Here is an 18630-nt window from a genome sequence, read left to right as displayed (position 1 = left end):
CGGAGGGTCAGTACTGAGGGAGTGCTGCACTGTCAGAGGGTCAGTACTGAGGGAGCGCTGCACTGTCGGAGGGTCAGTACTGAGGGAGCGCTGCACTGTCAGAGGGTCAGTACTGAAGGAGCGCTGCACTGTCAGAGGGTCAGTACTGAGGGAGTGCTGCACTGTCAGAGGGTCAGTACCGAGGGAGTGCTGCACTGTCAGAGGGTCAGTACTGAAGGAGCGCTGCACTGTCAGAGGGTCAGTACTGAGGGAGCGCTGCACTGTCAGAGGGTCAGTACTGAGGGAGCGCTGCACTGTCAGAGGGTCAGTACTGAGGGAGTGCTGCACTCACTATCGGAGGGTCAGTACTGAGGGAGTGCTGCACTGTCAGAGGGTCAGGACTGAGGGAGCGCTGCACTGTCGGAGGGTCAGTACTGAGGGAGTGCTGCACTGTTGAAGGGTCAGTACTGAGGGAGTGCTGCACTGTTGCAGCGTCAGCACTGAAGTAGTGCTGCACTTTCGGAGGTGTTGTCTTTCAGATGAGACTTTAAATGGAGGTTCTGATGCTGGAACACGTGGATGAAAAGATGCCATAGAATTGTTTAAAGATTGTCACAATTTGTGGGAGCTTGCCATCTGCAAATTTCTTGCTGCAGTTCAAACAATTCAAGTGTCGCCTCTTCAACATGATGGAATATTCTGGGAGCTTCTCAAGGTCTAACAGTTTTTATATCAACAGGAAATCTCCTGAATCATGTTGGCAAACGGTCTACAGAATAACACCAACTGCTGAAACTGCGAATGCCAACCTGGTGTTACTCGGAGGACAGTCACAGGTTCATCTGTTCCCTAGAAAAATCTCCATCGTTTTCACCAATATCGTACTCCTTAAATCACAGTGAGGTGCCAGTATTAGGAACTAAATCGTTAATGGACTGCCGATAGTAACCCTCAGGCATGATACTACCATGTTGGCATGTCTGCTACATTAATTAAGGTGATGCTTTGTTAAAATAATGATCAAGGATTGACACTGAATCTCTCAATATAACTAAGTAATTTCTGCTGCTGTATTACTTCAATTTTGGGTCAGGGAGCAGCTGTGATCAGAGGCAGGTCACTCTGTCATTGGTACCAACCCTGTGCTCTTTGCTGTGCATCTCTCTCTGTTACCCATGGAAGTGGTGAGGAACCTGCTGGGGCTCTTGGTTCTATTCCATCAGAACAGTGTGTGTTATAACCACCTGGAAAACCGAGTGATAGGAATAAATTATGAGATATTCTCTAGAAAGATAATATCTTTGATGATACGTGACACTGGGTGAACTTCCCAGGAATCTGCAGGACTCCCTCAGAGCAACAACTGGTCTCTTAGTTGTGAAGTTTTTCCAAATGAGATATTTCAGCAATGAACCAACGGACAAAATCATTAACCCAGCAAAATGAACAATTCTGTTTCTCCCCAGAAGAACCTGGGAAACATGTCACTTGTTTGTGTTCTGCTGTGTTCCAGAACTTTCCAGATTTCGTCTGGTTATCCAAAACCCTGCTGCTAGTGGTCTTAGCTCACAGTAAATCCCATTGCCCTATCACTGATTTACATTGGCTCCCAGTTAAGCAACATCTTGATTTTAAAATTCTTATCCTTATTTTCAAATCCCTCCATGGCCTCACCCCTCCCTATTTCTGTAATCTCCTCCAGCCCCACCACCCACCGAGATATCTGTGCGCCCCTAATTCTGGCCTCTTTTCCCTCCACTATTGGTGATTGTGCCTTGAGCTCCCTGGGCTCCAAGCTCTGGACATTTCATATGGTTAAAGGTGCTATATAAACGTAAGTTGTTATTGTTGCTTCCCACCTGACAAAGCTCAGTGTGATTAGCAGGTCAATGCTGCACATTCTCTCAGGTACTTGGCAAGGACACATCAGTGAACAGCCAGTGAAAAACTCCATCAAAAACTGGCAGAAAGGATGGAGTTTATGCTCCACTCACTGAAACAAGAGAGGAGCCTTTGGTTTCATCACTAGGAAATGAATAATTAGGTGAGACTTGGATATTTTTGAGTAGAAAGGAGCTTTCTGAAAGATAATCTTATATTGGGATATGAGATGCAATATAAAAAAACTAAAGAACGATTAGGACTAGGGGACATTAGATCAGATACTGGTGGGGAAGGGGAACCACTAGAGTCATTTCAGATACAGAATTAAAGGAGTGTACGGGTGTAGCACATTGTGTGTAGGGGGTACAGTGCAGGGGGAAGGCACGAGGGATTGTGTTTGGGGGTATGGTGGTGTGGGTAGGGGACAGGGTGTAGTGGGAAGGGAATAGAGTGTAGTGGGAGGGAGTAGGTGTAGTGGGTAGGGGGTAGAGTTAGTGGGTAGGAGATAGGGTGAGTGGGAGGGGTAGGGTGTAGAGTGCAGTGGATAGGGGGTAGGGTGTAGTGGCTAGAGTGTAATGAGTAGCGGGTAGGGTGTAGGGGGTAGGGTGTAATGGGTAGAGGGTAGGGTGTAATGGGTTGAGGGTAGGGTGCAGCAGGTAAGGTGGAGTGGGTAGGGGACAGATGTAGGGGGTAGGCTGTAGTGGGTAGGATGTAGTGGATAGGGTGTACTGGGAGAGGTAGGGTGTAGTGGATAGGAGATAGGGTGTAGTGGATAGTGGTAGAGTGTAGTGGGTAGGGGGTAGGGTGTACTGGCAGAGGAAGGGTGTAGAGGGTAGGGGATAGAGTGTAGTGGATAGGGGGTAGGGTGTAGTGGGTGGGAGATAAGGTGTAATGGATAGCAGGTAGGGTGCAAGGGTTAGGGTGTAATGGGTAGTGGGTTGGGTGCAGAGGGTAGGGGGTAATGGGTAGTGAGTAGGGTGTAGTGGGTAGGAGATGGGGTGTAGTGGGTAGGAGATAGGGTGTAATGGGTAACGGGTAGGGTGTAGGGGATAGGGTGTAGTGGGTAGGTGTTAGGGTGTAGTGGGTAGGTGTTAGGGTGTAGTGGGTAGGTGTTAGGGTGTAGTGGGGGGAGGGTGAAGTGGGTTGGGGTAGTGGGTAGGGGTAGTGGGTAGGGGTAGGGTGTAATGGATAGGGTGTAGTGAGTTGAGGGTAGAGTGTAGTGGGTAGTGGGTAGGGGGTAGTGGGTAGGGGTAGTAGGTAGGGGTAGTGGGTAGGGTGTAGGGGGTAGGGTGTAGGGGGCAGGGTGTAGGGGGCAGGGTGTAGGGGGCAGGGTGTAGGGGGCAGGGTGTAGGGGGCAGGGTGTAGGGGGCAGGGTGTAGGGGGCAGGGTGTAGGGGGCAGGGTGTAGGGGGCAGGGTGTAGGGGGCAGGGTGTAGGGGGCAGGGTGTAGGGGGCAGGGTGTAGGGGGCAGGGTGTAGGGGGCAGGGTGCAGGGGGCAGGGTGTAGGGGGCAGGGTGTAGGGGGCAGGGTGTAGGGGGCAGGGTGCAGTGGGTAGAGGGTAGGGTGTAGTGGGTAGAGGCTATGGGGTAGGGTGTAGTGCGTAGGGGTTAGGGTGCAGTGGATAGCGGGTAGGGTGTAGCGGGTAGAGGGTAGGGTGTAGTGGGTAGCGGGTAGGGTGTGGTGAGTAGAGGCTATGGGATAGGGTGTAGTGCGTAGGGGTTAGGGTGTAGTGGGTATGGGTTAGGGTGTAGTGCGTAGCAGGTAGGGTGTAGTGGGTAGGGGGTAGGGTGTAGTGGGTAGCGGGTAGGGTGTAGTGGGTATGGGTTAGGGTGTAGTGAGTAGCGGGTAGGGTGTAGTGGGTATGGGTTAGGGTGTAGTGGGTAGGGGGTAGGGTGTATTGGGTGGGGGTAGTGGGTATGGGTTAGGGTGTAGTGGGTAGCGGGTAGTGGGTATGGGTTAGGGTGTAGTGGGTAAGGTGCAGTGGGTATGGGTTAGGGTATAGTGGGTAGCGGGTAGGGTGTAGTGGGTAGCGGGTAGGGTGTAGCGGGTAGAGTGTAGCGGGTAGAGTGTAGCGGGTAGAGTGTAGCGGGTAGGGTGGAATGGGTAGAGGGTATGGGGTAGGGTGTAGTGGGTAGTGGGTGGCGGGTAGGGTGTAGTGGGTAGGGGGTAGGGTGTAGTGGGTAGCGGGTAGGGTGTAGTGGGTAGGGGGTAGGGTGTAGTGGGTAGCAGGTAGGGTATAGTGGATAGGGGGTAGGGTGTAGTGGGTAGCGGGTAGGGTGTAGTGGGTAGGGGGTAGGGTGTAGTGGGTAGCAGGTAGGGTATAGTGGATAGGGGGTAGGGTGTAGTGGGTAGCGGGTAGGGTGTAGTGGGTAGGGTATAGTGGGTAGGGGTAGGGTATAGTGGGTAGGGGATAGGGTATAGTGCGTAGGGGTTAGGGTGTAGTGCGTAGCGGGTAGGATGTAGTGGGTAGGGGGTAGGGTGTAGTGGGTAGCGGGTAGGGTGTAGTGGGTATGGGTTAGGGTGTAGTGGGTATGGGTTTGGGTGTAGTGAGTAGCGGGTAGGGTGTAGTGGGTATGGGTTAGGGTGTAGTGGGTAGGGGGTAGGGTGTAGTGGGTGGGGGTAGTGAGTATGGGTTAGGGTGTAGTGGGTAGCGGGTAGTGGGTATGGGTTAGGGTGTAGTGGGTAGCGGGTAGGGTGTAGTGGGTAGCGGGTAGGCTGTAGTGGGTAGCGGGTAGGCTGTAGTGGGTAGCGGGTAGGCTGTAGTGGGTAGCGGGTAGAGTGTAGCGGGTAGCGGGTAGGTTGTAGCGGGTAGGGTGTAGCGGGTAGGGTGTAGCGGGTAGAGGGTATGGGGTAGGGTGTAGTGCATAGGGGTTAGGGTGTAGTGGGTACGGGTTAGGGTGTAGGGGTAGAGGGTAGGGTGTAGTGGGTAGAGGGTAGGGTGTAGTGGGTAGAGGGTAGGGTGTAGTGGGTAGAGGGTAGGGTGTAGTGGGTAGAGGGTAGGGTGTAGTGGGTAGAGGGTAGGGTGTAGTGGGTAGCGGGTAGGGTGTAGTGGGTAGCGGGTAGGGTGTAGTGGGTAGTGGGTAGCGGGTAGGGTGTAGTGGGTAGTGGGTAGCGGGTAGGGTGTAGTGGGTAGTGGGTAGGGTGTAGTGGGTAGCGGGTAGGGTGTAGTGGGTAGCGGGTAGGGTGTAGTGGGTAGCGGGTAGGGTGTAGTGGGTAGGGGTAGGGTGTAGTGGGTAGCGGGTAGGGTGTAGTGGGTAGGGTGTAGTGGGTAGGGTGTAGTGGGTAGGGTGTAGTGGGTAGGGTGTAGTGGGTAGGGGGTACGTTATAGTGGATAGGGGGTAGGCTGTAGTGGGTAGCGAGTAGGGTGTAGTGGGTAGGGTATAGTGGGTAGGGTATAGTGGGTAGGGTATAGTGGGTAGGGGGTAGGGTATAGTGGGTAGGGTATAGTGGGTAGGGTGTAGTGGGTAGGGTGTAGTGGGTAGGGTGTAGTGGGTAGGGTGTAGTGGGTAGGGTGTAGTGGGTAGGGTGTAGTGGGTAGGGTGTAGTGGGTAGGGTGTAGTGGGTAGGGGTTAGGGTGTAGTGGGTAGGGGGTAGTGCGGAGGGGTTAGGTTGTAGTGGGTAGCGGGTAGGGTGTAGTGGGTAGGGTGTATTGGGTAGGGGTTAGGGTGTAGTGGGTAGGGGGTATGGCATAGGGTGTAGTCGGTAGGGGTTAGGGTGTAGGGTGTAGGGGGTAGGGTATAGTGGGTAAGGTGTAGTGGGTAGGGTGTAGGGGGTAGGGTGTAGTGGGTAGGGTGTAGTGGGTAGGGTGTAGTGGGTAGGGGTTAGGGTGTAGTGGGTAGGGGGGATGGGGTAGGGTGTAGTGGGTAGGGGTTAGGGGGTAGCATGTAGCGGGTAAGGTGTTGGTAGGGGGTAGGGTGTAGTGGGTAGCGGGTAGGGTGTAGTGGGTAGGGTATAGTGGGTAGGGGGTAGGGTATAGTGGGTAGGGGATAGGGTGTAGTGCGTAGGGGTTAGGGTGTAGTGGGTATGGGTTAGGGTGTAGTGCGTAGCGGGTAGGGTGTAGTGGGTAGGGGGTAGGGTGTAGTGGGTAGCGGGTACGGTGTAGTGGGTATGGGTTAGGGTGTAGTGGGTAGGGGGTAGGGTGTAGTGGGTGGGGGTAGTGGGTATGGGTTAGGGTGTAGTGGGTAGCGGGTAGTGGGTATGGGTTAGGGTGTAGTGGGTAAGGTGCAGTGGGTATGGGTTAGGGTGTAGTGGGTAGAGGGTAGGGTGTAGTGGGTAGCGGGTAGGGTGTAGTGGGTAGCGGGTAGGGTGTAGCGGGTAGGGTGTAGTGGGTAGGGTGTAGTGGGTAGGGTGTAGTGGGTAGAGGGTAGGGTGTAGTGGGTGGAGGGTAGGGTGTAGTGGGTAGAGGGTAGGGTGTAGTGGGTAGAGGGTAGGGTGTAGTGGGTAGAGGGTAGGGTGTAGTGGGTAGGGGTTAGGGTGTAGTGGGTAGGGGTTAGGGTGTAGGGGTAGAGGTAGGGTGTAGTGGGTAGAGGGTAGGGTGTAGTGGGTAGAGAGTAGGGTGTAGTGGGTGGCGGGTAGGGTGTAGTGGGTAAAGGGTAGGGTGTAGTGGGTAAAGGGTAGGGTGTAGTGGGTAGTGGGTGGCGGGTAGGGTGTAGTGGGTAGTGGGTGGCGGGTAGGGTGTAGTGGGTAGCGGGTAGGGTGTAGTGGGTAGGGTGTAGTGGGTAGTGGGTAGTGGGTAGCGGGTAGGGTGTAGTGGGTAGCGGGTAGGGTGTAGTGGGTAGTGGGTGGCGGGTAGGGTGTAGTGGGTAGGGGGTAGGGTGTAGTGGGTAGCGGGTAGGGTGTAGTGGGTAGAGGGTAGGGTGTAGTGGGTAGGGGGTATGGGGTAGAGTGTAGTGGGTAGGGGTTAGGGGGTAGCATGTAGTGGGTAAGGTGTAGTTGGTAGGGGGTAGGGTGTAGTGGGTAGTGGGTAGGGTGTAGTGGGTAGCGGGTAGGTTGTAGTGGGTAGTGGGTGGCGGGTAGGGTGTAGTGGGTAGGGGGTAGGGTGTAGTGGGTAGCAGGTAGGGTGTAGTGGGTAGAGGGTAGGGTGTAGTGGGTAGGGGGTATGGGGTAGAGTGTAGTGGGTAGGGGTTAGGGGGTAGCATGTAGTGGGTAAGGTGTAGTTGGTAGGGGTAGGGAGTAGTGGGTAGTGGGTAGGGTGTAGTGGGTAGTGGGTAGCAGGTAGGGTATAGTGGGTAGAGGGTAGGGTGTAGTGGGTAGGGGGTATGGGGTAGAGTGTAGTGGGTAGGGGTTAGGGGGTAGCATGTAGTGGGTAAGGTGTAGTTGGTAGGGGGTAGGGTGTAGTGGGTAGGGGGTATGGTGTAGTGGGTAGCGGGTAGGGTGTAGTGGGTAGCGGGTAGGGTGTAGTGGGTAGTGGGTAGGGTGTAGTGGGTAGCGGGTAGGGTGTAGTGGGTAGGGGGTAGGGTGTAGTGGGTAGGGGGTATGGTGTAGTGGGTAGCGGGTAGGGTGTAGTGGGTAGCGGGTAGGGTGTAGTGGGTAGTGGGTACGGTGTAGTGGGTAGCGGGTAGGGTGTAGTGGGTAGCGGGTAGGGTGTAGTGGGTAGGGGGTAGGGTGTAGTGCGTAGCCGGTAGGGTGTAGTGGGTAGCGGGTAGGGTGTAGTGGGTAGCGGCTAGGGTGTAGTGGGTAGCGGCTAGGGTGTAGTGGGTAGGGGGTAGGGTGTAGTGGGTAGGGGGTAGGGTGTAGTGGGTAGGGGGTAGGGTGTAGTGGGTAGCGGGTAGGGTGTAGTGGGTAGCGGGTAGGGTGTAGTGGGTAGTGGGTAGGGTGTAGTGGGTAGCGGGTAGGGTGTAGTGGGTAGCGGGTAGGGTGTAGTGGGTAGGGGGTAGGGTGTAGTGCGTAGCCGGTAGGGTGTAGTGGGTAGCGGGTAGGGTGTAGTGGGTAGCGGCTAGGGTGTAGTGGGTAGGGGGTAGGGTGTAGTGGGTAGGGGGTAGGGTGTAGTGGGTAGGGTGTAGTGGGTAGGGGGTAGGGTGTAGTGGGTAGGGGGTAGGGTGTAGTGGGTAGGGGGCAGGGTGTAGTGGGTAGGGGGTAGGGTGCAGTGGGTAAAGGGTAGGGTGTAGTTGGTAGGGGGTAGGGTGTAGTGGGTAGAGGGTAGGGTGTAGTGGGTAGCGGGTAGGGTGTAGTGGGTAGGGGGTAGGGTGTAGTGGGTAGGGGGTAGGGTGTAGTGGGTAGGGGGTAGGGTGTAGTGGGTAGGGGGTAGGGTGTAGTGGGTAGGGGGTAGGGTGTAGTGGGTAGGGGGTAGGGTGTAGTGGGTAGGGGGTAGGGTGTAGTGGGTAGGGGGTAGGGTGTAGTGGGTAGGGGGTAGGGTGTAGTGGGTAGGGTGTAGTGGGTAGGGGGTAGGGTGTAGTGGGTAGGGTGTAGTGGGTAGGGGGTAGGGTGTAGTGGGTAGGGGGTAGGGTGTAGTGGGTAGGGGGTAGGGGGTAGGGTGTAGTGGGTAGGGGGTAGGGTGTAGGGGGTAGGGTGTAGTGGGTAGGGGGTAGGGTGTAGTGGGTAGGGGGTAGGGTGTAGTGGGTAGGGGGTAGGGTGTAGTGGGTAGGGGGTAGGGTGTAGTGGGTAAGGGGGTAGCGGGTAGGGTGTAGTGGGTAGGGGGTAGGGTGTAGGGGGTAGGGTGTAGTGGGTAGGGGGTAGGGTGTAGTGGGTAGGGGGTAGGGTGTAGTGGGTAGGGGGTAGGGTGTAGTGGGAAGGGGGTAGGGTGTAGTGGGAAGGGGGTAGGGTGTAGTGGGAAGGGGGTAGGGTGTAGTGGGTAGCGGGTAGGGTGTAGTGGGTAGCGGGTAGGGTGTAGTGGGTAGGGGGTAGGGTGTAGTGGGTAGGGGGTAGGGTGTAGTGGGTAGGGGGTAGGGTGTAGTGGGTAGGGGGTAGGGTGTAGGGGGTAGGGTGTAGTGGGTAGGGGGTAGGGTGTAGTGGGGTAGGGGGTAGGGTGTAGTGGGTAGGGGGTAGGGTGTAGTGGGTAGGGGGTAGGGTGTAGTGGGAAGGGGGTAGGGTGTAGTGCGTAGCGGGTAGGGTGTAGTGCGTAGCGGGTAGGGTGTAGTGCGTAGCGGGTAGGGTGTAGTGCGTAGCGGGTAGGGTGTAGTGCGTAGCGGGTAGGGTGTAGTGCGTAGCGGGTAGGGTGTAGTGGGTAGCGGGTAGGGTGTAGTTGGTAGGGGGTAGGGTGTAAGTGGGTAGGGGGTAGGGTGTAGTGGGTAGCGGGGTAGGGTGTAGTTGGTAGGGGTAGGGTGTAGTGGGTAGGGGGTAGGGTGTAGTGGGTAGGGGGTAGTGGGTAGTGGGTAGGGTGTAGTGGGTAGGGGGGTAGGGTGTAGTGGGTAGGGGGTAGGGGTGTGTGGGTAGGGGGTAGGGTGTAGTGGGTAGGGGGGTAGGGTGTAGTGGGTAGGGGGTAGGGTGTAGTGGGTAGCGGGTAGGGTGTAGTGGGTAGCGGGTAGGGTGTAGTGGGTAGCGGGTAGGGTGTAGTGGGTAGCGGGTAGGGTGTAGTGGGTAGGGGTAGGGGTTGTAGCGGGTAGGGTGGTAGTGGGTAGGGGTAGGGTGTAGTGGGTAGGGGGTAGGGTGTAGTGGGTAGGGGGTAGGGTGTAGTGGGTAGGGGTAGGGTGTAGTGGGTAGGCGGGTAGGGTGTAGTTGGTAGGGGGTAGGGTGTATGGGGTAGGGGGTAGGGTGTAGTGGGTAGGGGGTAGGGTTGTAGTGGGTAGCGGGGTAGGGTGTAGTTGGTAGGGGGGTAGGGTGTAGTGGGTAGGGGGTAGGGTGTAGTGCGTAGCGGGTAGGGTGTAGGTGGGTAGGGGGTAGGGTGTAGTGGGTAGGGGGTAGGGTGTAGGGTAGTGGTAGGGGTGTAGTGGGTAGGGTGTAGTGGGGTAGGGTGTAGTGGGTAGGGGGTGGGTGTAGTGGGTAGGGGTTAGGGTGTAGTGGGTAGGGGGTAGGGTGTAGTGGGTAGGGGTAGGGTGTAGTGGGTAGGGGGTAGGGTGTAGTGGGTAGGGGGTAGGGTGTAGTGGGTAGGGGGTAGGGTGTAGTGGGTAGGGGGTAGGGTGGTAGTGGGTAGGGGGTAGGGGGTAGTGGGTAGGGGGTAGTGGGTAGGGGGTAGGGTGTAGTGGGTAGGGGGGTAGGGTGTAGTGGTTAGCGGGTAGGGTGTAGTGGGTAGGGGGTAGGGTGTAGTGGGTAGGGGGTAGGGTGTAGTGGGTAGGGGGTAGGGTGTAGTGGGTAGTGGGTAGGGTGTAGTGGGTAGGGTGTAGTGGGTAGGGGGTAGGGTGTAGTGGGTAGGGTGTAGTGGGTAGGGGGTAGGGTGTAGTGGGTAGGGGGTAGGGGGTAGTGGGTAGGGTGTAGGGGTAGGGGGTAGGGTGTAGTGGGTAGGGTGTAGTGGGTAGGGGGTAGGGTGTAGTGGGTAGGGGGTAGGGTTGTAGTGGGTAGGGGGTAGGGTGTAGTGGGTAGGGGGTAGGGTGTAGTGGGTAGGGGTAGGGTGTAGTGGGGTAGGGGGTAGGGTGTAGTGGGTAGGGGGTAGGGTGTAGTGGGTAGGGGGTAGGGTGTAGTGGGTAGGGGGTAGGGTGTAGTGGGTAGGGGGTAGGGTGTAGTGGGTAGGGGGTAGGGTGTAGTGGGGTAGGGGGTAGGGTGTAGTGGGTAGGGGTAGGGTGTAGTGGGTAGGGGGTAGGGTGTAGTGGGTAGGGGTAGGGTGTAGTGGGTAGGGGGTAGGGTGTAGTGGGTAGCGGGGTAGGGTGTAGTGGGTAGCGGGTAGGGTGTAGTGGTAGGGGGAGGGTGTAGTGGGTAGGGGGTAGGGTGTAGTGGGTAGGGGGTAGGGTGTAGTGGGTAGGGGGTTAGGGTGTAGTGGGTAGGGGTAGGGTGTAGTGGGTAGGGGTAGGGTGTAGTGGGTAGGGGGGTAGGGTGTAGTGGGTAGGGGGTAGGGTGTAGTGGGTAGGGGGTAGGGTGTAGTGGGTAGGGGGTAGGGTGTAGTGGGTAGGGGGTAGGGTGTAGTGGGTAGGGGGTAGGGTGTAGTGGGTAGCGGGTAGGGTGTAGTGGGTAGGGGGTAGGGTGTAGTGGTAGGGGTAGGGTGTAGTGTGGGTAGGGTGTAGGGTGTAGTGGGTAGGGTGTAGTGGGTAGTGGGTAGGGTGTAGTGGGTAGGGGGTAGGGTGTAGTGGGTAGGGGGTAGGGGGTAGGGTGTAGTGGGTAGGGGGTAGGGGTGTAGGGGGTAGGGTGTAGTGGGTAGGGGGGTAGGGTGTAGTGGGTAGGGGGTAGGGTTGTAGTGGGTAGGGGGTAGGGTGTAGTGGGTAGGGGGTAGGTGTAGTGGGTAGGGGTAGGGTGTAGTGGGTAGGGGGTAGGGGTGTAGTGGGGTAGGGGTGGGTAGCGGGGTAGGGTGTAGTGGGTAGTGGGTAGGGTGTGTAGGGAGGGGGTAGGGTGTAGTGGGTAGGGGGGTAGGGTGTAGTGGTAGGGGGTAGGGTGTAGTGGGAAGGGGGGTAGGGTTGTAGTGGGTAGCGGGGTAGGGTGTAGTGGGTAGCGGGTAGGGTGTAGTGGGTAGGGGGTAGGGTGTAGTGGGTAGGGGGTAGGGTGTAGTGGGTAGGGGGTAGGGTGTAGTGGGTAGGGGGTAGGGTGTAGTGGGTAGGGGGTAGGGTGTAGGGTAGGGGTAGGGTGTAGTGGGTAGGGGGTAGGGTGTAGTGGGTAGGGGGTAGGGTGTAGTGGGTAGGGGGTAGGGTGTAGTGGGTAGGGGGTAGGGTGTAGTGGGTAGGGGGTAGGGTGTAGTGGGTAGGGGGTAGGGTGTAGTGGGAAGGGGGTAGGGTGTAGTGGGTAGCGGGTAGGGTGTAGTGCGTAGCGGGTAGGGTGTAGTGCGTAGCGGGTAGGGTGTAGTGCGTAGCGGGTAGGGTGTAGTGCGTAGCGGGTAGGGTGTAGTGGGTAGCGGGTAGGGTGTAGTTGGTAGGGGGTAGGGTGTAGTGGGTAGGGGGTAGGGTGTAGTGGGTAGGGGGTAGGGTGTAGTGGGTAGCGGGTAGGGTGTAGTTGGTAGGGGGTAGGGTGTAGTGGGTAGGGGGTAGGGTGTAGTGGGTAGGGGGTAGTGGGTAGGGGGTAGGGTGTAGTGGGTAGTGGGTAGGGTGTAGTGGGTAGGGGGTAGGGTGTAGTGGGTAGGGGGTAGGGTGTAGTGGGTAGGGGGTAGGGTGTAGTGGGTAGGGGGTAGGGTGTAGTGGGTAGGGGGTAGGGTGTAGTGGGTAGGGGGTAGGGTGTAGTGGGTAGCGGGTAGGGTGTAGTGGGTAGCGGGTAGGGTGTAGTGGGTAGCGGGTAGGGTGTAGTGGGTAGGGGGTAGGGTATAGCGGGTAGGGTGTAGTGGGTAGGGGGTAGGGTGTAGTGGGTAGGGGGTAGGGTGTAGTGGGTAGGGGGTAGGGTGTAGTGGGTAGGGGGTAGGGTGTAGTGGGTAGGGGGTAGGGTGTAGTGGGTAGCGGGTAGGGTGTAGTTGGTAGGGGGTAGGGTGTAGTGGGTAGGGGGTAGGGTGTAGTGGGTAGGGGGTAGGGTGTAGTGGGTAGCGGGTAGGGTGTAGTTGGTAGGGGGTAGGGTGTAGTGGGTAGGGGGTAGGGTGTAGTGCGTAGCGGGTAGGGTGTAGTGGGTAGGGGGTAGGGTGTAGTGGGTAGGGGGTAGGGTGTAGGGTGTAGTGGGTAGGGGGTAGGGTGTAGTGGGTAGGGTGTAGTGGGTAGGGGGTAGGGTGTAGTGGGTAGGGGGTAGGGTGTAGTGGGTAGGGGGTAGGGGTGTAGTGGGTAGCGGGTAGGGTGTAGTGGGTAGGGGGTAGGGTGTAGTGGGTAGGGGGTAGGGTGTAGTGGGTAGGGGGTAGGGTGTAGTGGGTAGGGGGTAGGGTGTAGTGGGTAGGGGGTAGGGGGTAGTGGGTAGGGGGTAGTGGGTAGGGGGTAGGGTGTAGTGGGTAGGGGGTAGGGTGTAGTGGGTAGGGGGTAGGGTGTAGTGGGTAGCGGGTAGGGTGTAGTGGGTAGGGGGTAGGGTGTAGTGGGTAGGGGGTAGGGTGTAGTGTGTAGGGGGTAGGGTGTAGTGGGTAGGGTGTAGTGGGTAGGGGGTAGGGTGTAGTGGGTAGGGGGTAGGGTGTAGTGGGTAGGGGGTAGGGTTGTAGTGGGTAGGGGGTAGCGGGTAGGGTGTAGTGGGTAGGGGGTAGGGTGTAGGGGGTAGGGTGTAGTGGGTAGGGGGTAGGGTGTAGTGGGTAGGGGGTAGGGTGTAGTGGGTAGGGGGTAGGGTGTTGTAGTGGGTAGGGGGTAGGGTGTAGTGGGTAGGGGGTAGGGTGTAGTGGGTAGGGGGTAGGGTGTAGTGGGAAGGGGGTAGGGTGTAGTGGGTAGCGGGTAGGGTGTAGTGGGTAGGGGGTAGGGTGTAGTGGGTAGGGGGGTAGGGTGTAGTGGGTAGGGGGTAGGGTGTAGGGGGTAGGGTGTAGTGGGTAGGGGGTAGGGTGTAGTGGGTAGGGGGTAGGGTGTAGTGGGTAGGGGGTAGGGTGTAGTGGGTAGGGGGTAGGGTGTAGTGGGTAGGGGTAGGGTGTAGTGGGTAGGGGGTAGGGTGTAGTGGGTAGGGGGTAGTGGGTAGGGTGTAGTGGGTAGGGGGTAGGGTGTAGTGGGAAGGGGGTAGGGTGTAGTGGGTAGCGGGTAGGGTGTAGTGGGTAGGGGGTAGGGTGTAGTGGGAAGGGGGTAGGGTGTAGTGGGTAGCGGGTAGGGTGTAGTGCGTAGCGGGTAGGGTGTAGTGCGTAGCGGGTAGGGTGTAGTGGGTAGCGGGTAGGGTGTAGTTGGTAGGGGTAGGGTGTAGTGGGTAGGGGGTAGGGTGTAGTGGGTAGCGGGTAGGGTGTAGTTGGTAGGGGGTAGGGTGTAGTGGGTAGGGGGTAGGGTGTAGTGGGTAGGGGGTAGTGGGTAGGGGGTAGGGTGTAGTGGGTAGGGGGTAGGGTGTAGTGGGTAGCGGGTAGGGTGTAGTGGGTAGCGGGTAGGGTGTAGCGGGTAGGGGGTAGGGTGTAGCGGGTAGGGTGTAGTGGGTAGGGGGTAGGGTGTAGTGGGTAGGGGGTAGGGTGTAGTGGGTAGGGGGTAGGGTGTAGTGGGTAGGGGGTAGGGTGTAGTGGGTAGGGGGTAGGGTGTAGTGGGTAGGGGGTAGGGTGTAGTGGGTAGCGGGTAGGGTGTAGTTGGTAGGGGGTAGGGTGTAGTGGGTAGCGGGTAGGGTGTAGTGGGTAGGGGGTAGGGTGTAGTGGGTAGGGGTAGGGTGTAGTGGGTAGCGGGTAGGGTGTAGTGGGTGGGGGGTAGGGTGTAGTGGGTAGGGGGTAGGGTGTAGTGGGTAGGGGGTAGGGTGTAGTGGGTAGCGGGTAGGGTGTAGTGGGTAGGGGGTAGGGTGTAGTGGGTAGGGGGTAGGGTGTAGTGGGTAGCGGGTAGGGTGTAGTGGGTAGGGGGTAGGGTGTAGTGGGTAGGGGGTAGGGTGTAGTGGGTAGCGGGTAGGGTGTAGTGGGTAGGGGGTAGGGTGTAGTGGATAGGGGGTAGGGTGTAGTGGGTAGGGGGTAGGGTGTAGTGGGTAGGGGGTAGGGTGTAGTGGGTAGGGGGTAGGGTGTAGTGGGTAGGGGGTAGGGTGTAGTGGGTAGGGGGTAGGGTGTAGTGGGTAGGGGGTAGGGTGTAGTGGGTGGCGGGTAGGGTGTAGTGGGTAGGGTGTAGTGGGTAGGGTGTAGTGGGTAGGGTGTAGTGGGTAGGGTGTAGTGGGTGGCGGGTAGGGTGTAGTGGGTAGCGGGTAGGGTGTAGTGGGTAGGGGGTAGGGTGTAGTGCGTAGCGGGTAGGGTGTAGTGGGTAGGGGGTAGGGTGTAGTGGGTAGGGGGTAGGGTGTAGTGGGTAGGGGGTAGGCTGTAGTGGGTAGGGGGTAGGGTGTAGTGGGTAGGGGGTAGGGTGTAGTGGGTAGGGGGTAGGTTGTAGTGGGTAGGGGGTAGGGTGTAGTGGGTAGGGTGTAGTGGGTAGGGGGTAGGGTGTAGTGGGTAGGGGGTAGGGTGTAGTGGGTAGGGGGTAGGGTGTAGTGGGTAGGGGGTAGGGTGTAGTGGGTAGGGGGTAGGGTGTAGTGGGTAGCGGGTAGGGTGTAGTGGGTAGGGGGTAGGGTGTAGTGGGTAGGTTTGTATAATATGGATTAAGAAACACTTTTGTGTGCCACTACATGAAGGTGGATGAGTGTAATCAGGTGTAAGAGACAACAGCAGCATTGTCTCTGAGGTCTCCTCATCGCTCGCGGATTCTGCTCAGTGAGTCTCTCTCTCTCGCCTGATCATAAGAAACTTGCTGCGTGACATTCGTATCTCTGAAACTTGCTGTTGTCATGGCGATCTTACCAAATTCCTGCAGTTCCTGTTCTTGGTTGGAGAAGGGTTTATTTCGATTCTTTTCCTTATTCCACTGGTTACAGGTATCAGCAACATGCAGTTCTGGAGACTGCTGCTTCCCCTGGCTGGAGTTATACTGACCGACCGGGTTTGTCTCTGCATAGTTGACGATTCCTCTCTGCACTGACCAACTCGGATGTGTAACTGCAGCTGGAAGCTTCGCAGACAGGAAGCTGTCCACTCGCAGCCGTTTGGACCTGTTGTCCCTGTCCCGAGAATTGTTTGTTAGTGAGGTAGCAGCAGCCTCAGCAGAGAGCAGGGGTTCCGAGTCGCTGCAGGGGTATTGCTGGCTGAGAGCAGGGGCAGGAGACTGTCTTGCTGATGGGGCGGAGGATGCATGCCTGTTTCAAATTCAAAAAGAGAAGTTAATTTATAGATTTTATACAACATTAAAACCCAGAAACTATGTAATGGGTGGGGGCAAAGAGAGTGGAGGAGGGGAATGTGGACAGAGAGAGGGAGGGGAATGTGGACAGAGAGGGAGGGGAATGTGGACAGAGAGGGAGGGGAATGTGGACAGAGAGGGAGGGGAATGTGGACAGAGAGGGAGGGGAATGTGGACAGAGAGAGAGGGGAAGGTGGACAGAGAGGGAGGGGAATGTGGACAGAGAGAGGGAGGGGAATGTGGACAGAGAGGGAGGGGAATGTGGACAGAGAGGGAGGGGAATGTGGACAGAGAGGGAGGGGAATGGGGACAGAGAGGGAGGGGAATGTGGACAGAGAGAGGGAGGGGAATGTGGACAGAGAGAGGGAGGGGAATGTGGACAGAGAGGGAGGGGAATGTGGACAGAGAGAGGGAGGGGAATGTGGACAGAGAGGGAGGGGAATGTGGACAGAGAGGGAGGGGAATGTGGACAGAGAGAGGGAGGGGAATGTGGACAGAGAGAGGGAGGGGAATGTGGACAGAGAGAGGGAGGGGAATGTGGACAGAGAGGGAGGGGAATGTGGACAGAGAGGGAGGGGAATGTGGACAGAGAGAGAGGGGAATGTGGACAGAGAGGGAGGGGAATGTGGACAGAGAGAGAGGGGAATGTGGACAGAGAGAGAGGGGAATGTGGACAGAGAGGGAGGGGAATGTGGACAGAGAGGGAGGGGAATGTGGACAGAGAGAGTGGGGAATGTGGACAGAGAGGGAGGGGAATGTGGACAGAGAGGGAGGGGAATGTGGACAGAGAGAGGGAGGGGAATGTGGACAGAGAGGGAGGGGAATGTGGACAGAGAGAGGGAGGGGAATGTGGACAGAGAGAGGGAGGGGAATGTGGACAGAGAGGGAGGGGAATGTGGACAGAGAGGGAGGGGAATGTGGACAGAGAGGGAGGGGAATGTGGACAGAGAGGGCGGGGAATGTGGACAGAGAGGGAGGGGAATGTGGACAGAGAGAGGGAGGGGAATGTGGACAGAGAGAGGGAGGGGAATGTGGACAGAGAGGGAGGGGAATGTGGACAGAGAGAGGGAGGGGAATGTGGACAGAGAGGGAGGGGAATGTGGACAGAGAGAGAGGGGAATGTGGACAGAGAGGGAGGGGAATGTGGACAGAGAGAGAGGGGAATGTGGACAGAGAGAGGGAGGGGAATGTGGACAGAGAGGGAGGGGAATGTGGACAGAGAGAGGGAGGGGAATGTGGACAGAGAGAGGGAGGGGAATGTGGACAGAGAGGGAGGGGAATGTGGACAGAGAGAGGGAGGGGAATGTGGACAGAGAGGGAGGGGAATGTGGACAGAGAGAGAGGGGAATGTGGACAGAGAGGGAGGGGAATGTGGACAGAGAGGGAGGGGAATGTGGACAGAGAGGGAGGGGAATGTGGACAGAGAGAGAGGGGAATGTGGACAGAGAGAGGGAGGGGAATGTGGACAGAGAGAGGGAGGGGAATGTGGACAGAGAGAGGGAGGGGAATGTGGACAGAGAGAGAGGGGAATGTGGACAGAGAGGGAGGGGAATGTGGACAGAGAGGGAGGGGAATGTGGACAGAGAGAGGGAGGGGAATGTGGACAGAGAGGGCGGGGAATGTGGACAGAGAGGGAGGGGAATGTGGACAGAGAGGGAGGGGAATGTGGACAGAGAGAGGGAGGGGAATGTGGACAGAGAGAGGGAGGGGAATGTGGACAGAGAGGGAGGGGAATGTGGACAGAGAGGGAGGGGAATGTGGACAGAGAGGGAGGGGAATGTGGACAGAGAGAGGGAGGGGAATGTGGACAGAGAGGGAGGGGAATGTGGACAGAGAGGGAGGGGAATGTGGACAGAGAGGGAGGGGAATGTGGACAGAGAGGGAGGGGAATGTGGACAGAGAGAGGGAGGGGAATGTGGACAGAGAGGGAGGGGAATGTGGACAGAGAGAGGGAGGGGAATGTGGACAGAGAGAGGGGGAATGTGGACAGAGAGAGGGAGGGGAATGTGGACAGAGAGAGGGAGGGGAATGTGGACAGAGAGGGCGGGGAATGTGGACAGAGAGGGAGGGGAATGTGGACAGAGAGAGGGAGGGGAATGTGGACAGAGAGAGGGAGGGGAATGTGGACAGAGAGAGAGGGGAATGTGGACAGAGAGGGCGGGGAATGTGGACAGAGAGGGAGGGGAATGTGGACAGAGAGGGAGGGGAATGTGGACAGAGAGAGGGAGGGGAATGTGGACAGAGAGGGAGGGGAATGTGGACAGAGAGGGAGGGGAATGTGGACAGAGAGAGAGGGGAATGTGGACAGAGAGGGAGGGGAATGTGGACAGAGAGAGGGAGGGGAATGTGGACAGAGAGGGAGGGGAATGTGGACAGAGAGGGAGGGGAATGTGGACAGAGAGGGAGGGGAATGTGGACAGAGAGGGAGGGGAATGTGGACAGAGAGGGAGGGGAATGTGGACAGAGAGAGAGGGGAATGTGGACAGAGAGAGAGGGGAATGTGGACAGAGAGAGAGGGGAATGTGGACAGAGAGGGAGGGGAATGTGGACAGAGAGGGAGGGGAATGTGGACAGAGTGAGGGAGGGGAATGTGGACAGAGAGAGAGGGGAATGTGGACAGAGAGGGAGGGGAATGTGGACAGAGAGAGGGAGGGGAATGTGGACAGAGAGAGAGGGGAATGTGGACAGAGAGGGAGGGGAATGTGGACAGAGAGAGAGGGGAATGTGGACAGAGAGGGAGGGGAATGTGGACAGAGAGAGGGAGGGGAATGTGGACAGAGAGAGAGGGGAATGTGGACAGAGAGGGAGGGGAATGTGGACAGAGAGGGAGGGGAATGTGGACAGAGAGGGAGGGGAATGTGGACAGAGAGGGAGGGGAATGTGGACAGAGAGAGAGGGGAATGTGGACAGAGAGAGAGGGGAATGTGGACAGAGAGGGAGGGGAATGTGGACAGAGAGGGAGGGGAATGTGGACAGAGAGGGAGGGGAATGTGGACAGAGAGGGAGGG

The 18630-nt window shown here is 57.8% G+C and overlaps 1 protein-coding gene across 11 annotated transcripts in view; it reads right to left on the bottom strand.

Annotated features, from left to right (window-relative positions):
* Positions 1-18630, bottom strand: part of ncor2 (nuclear receptor corepressor 2) — a 501645-nt gene that overhangs the window by 13073 nt on the left and 469942 nt on the right. For all 11 annotated transcript variants that reach the window (XM_041202112.1, XM_041202119.1, XM_041202114.1 and 8 more), the window contains one exon: positions 15187-15578. In XM_041202112.1, the coding sequence (XP_041058046.1) occupies positions 15187-15578 (392 nt within the window). The remainder of the gene's footprint in view (positions 1-15186; positions 15579-18630) is intronic.

Source organism: Carcharodon carcharias, chromosome 13 (assembly GCF_017639515.1).
Source record: "Carcharodon carcharias isolate sCarCar2 chromosome 13, sCarCar2.pri, whole genome shotgun sequence".
Classification (NCBI taxonomy): Eukaryota; Metazoa; Chordata; class Chondrichthyes; order Lamniformes; family Lamnidae; genus Carcharodon; species Carcharodon carcharias.
This window is presented reverse-complemented; position numbering and strand designations above follow the sequence as displayed.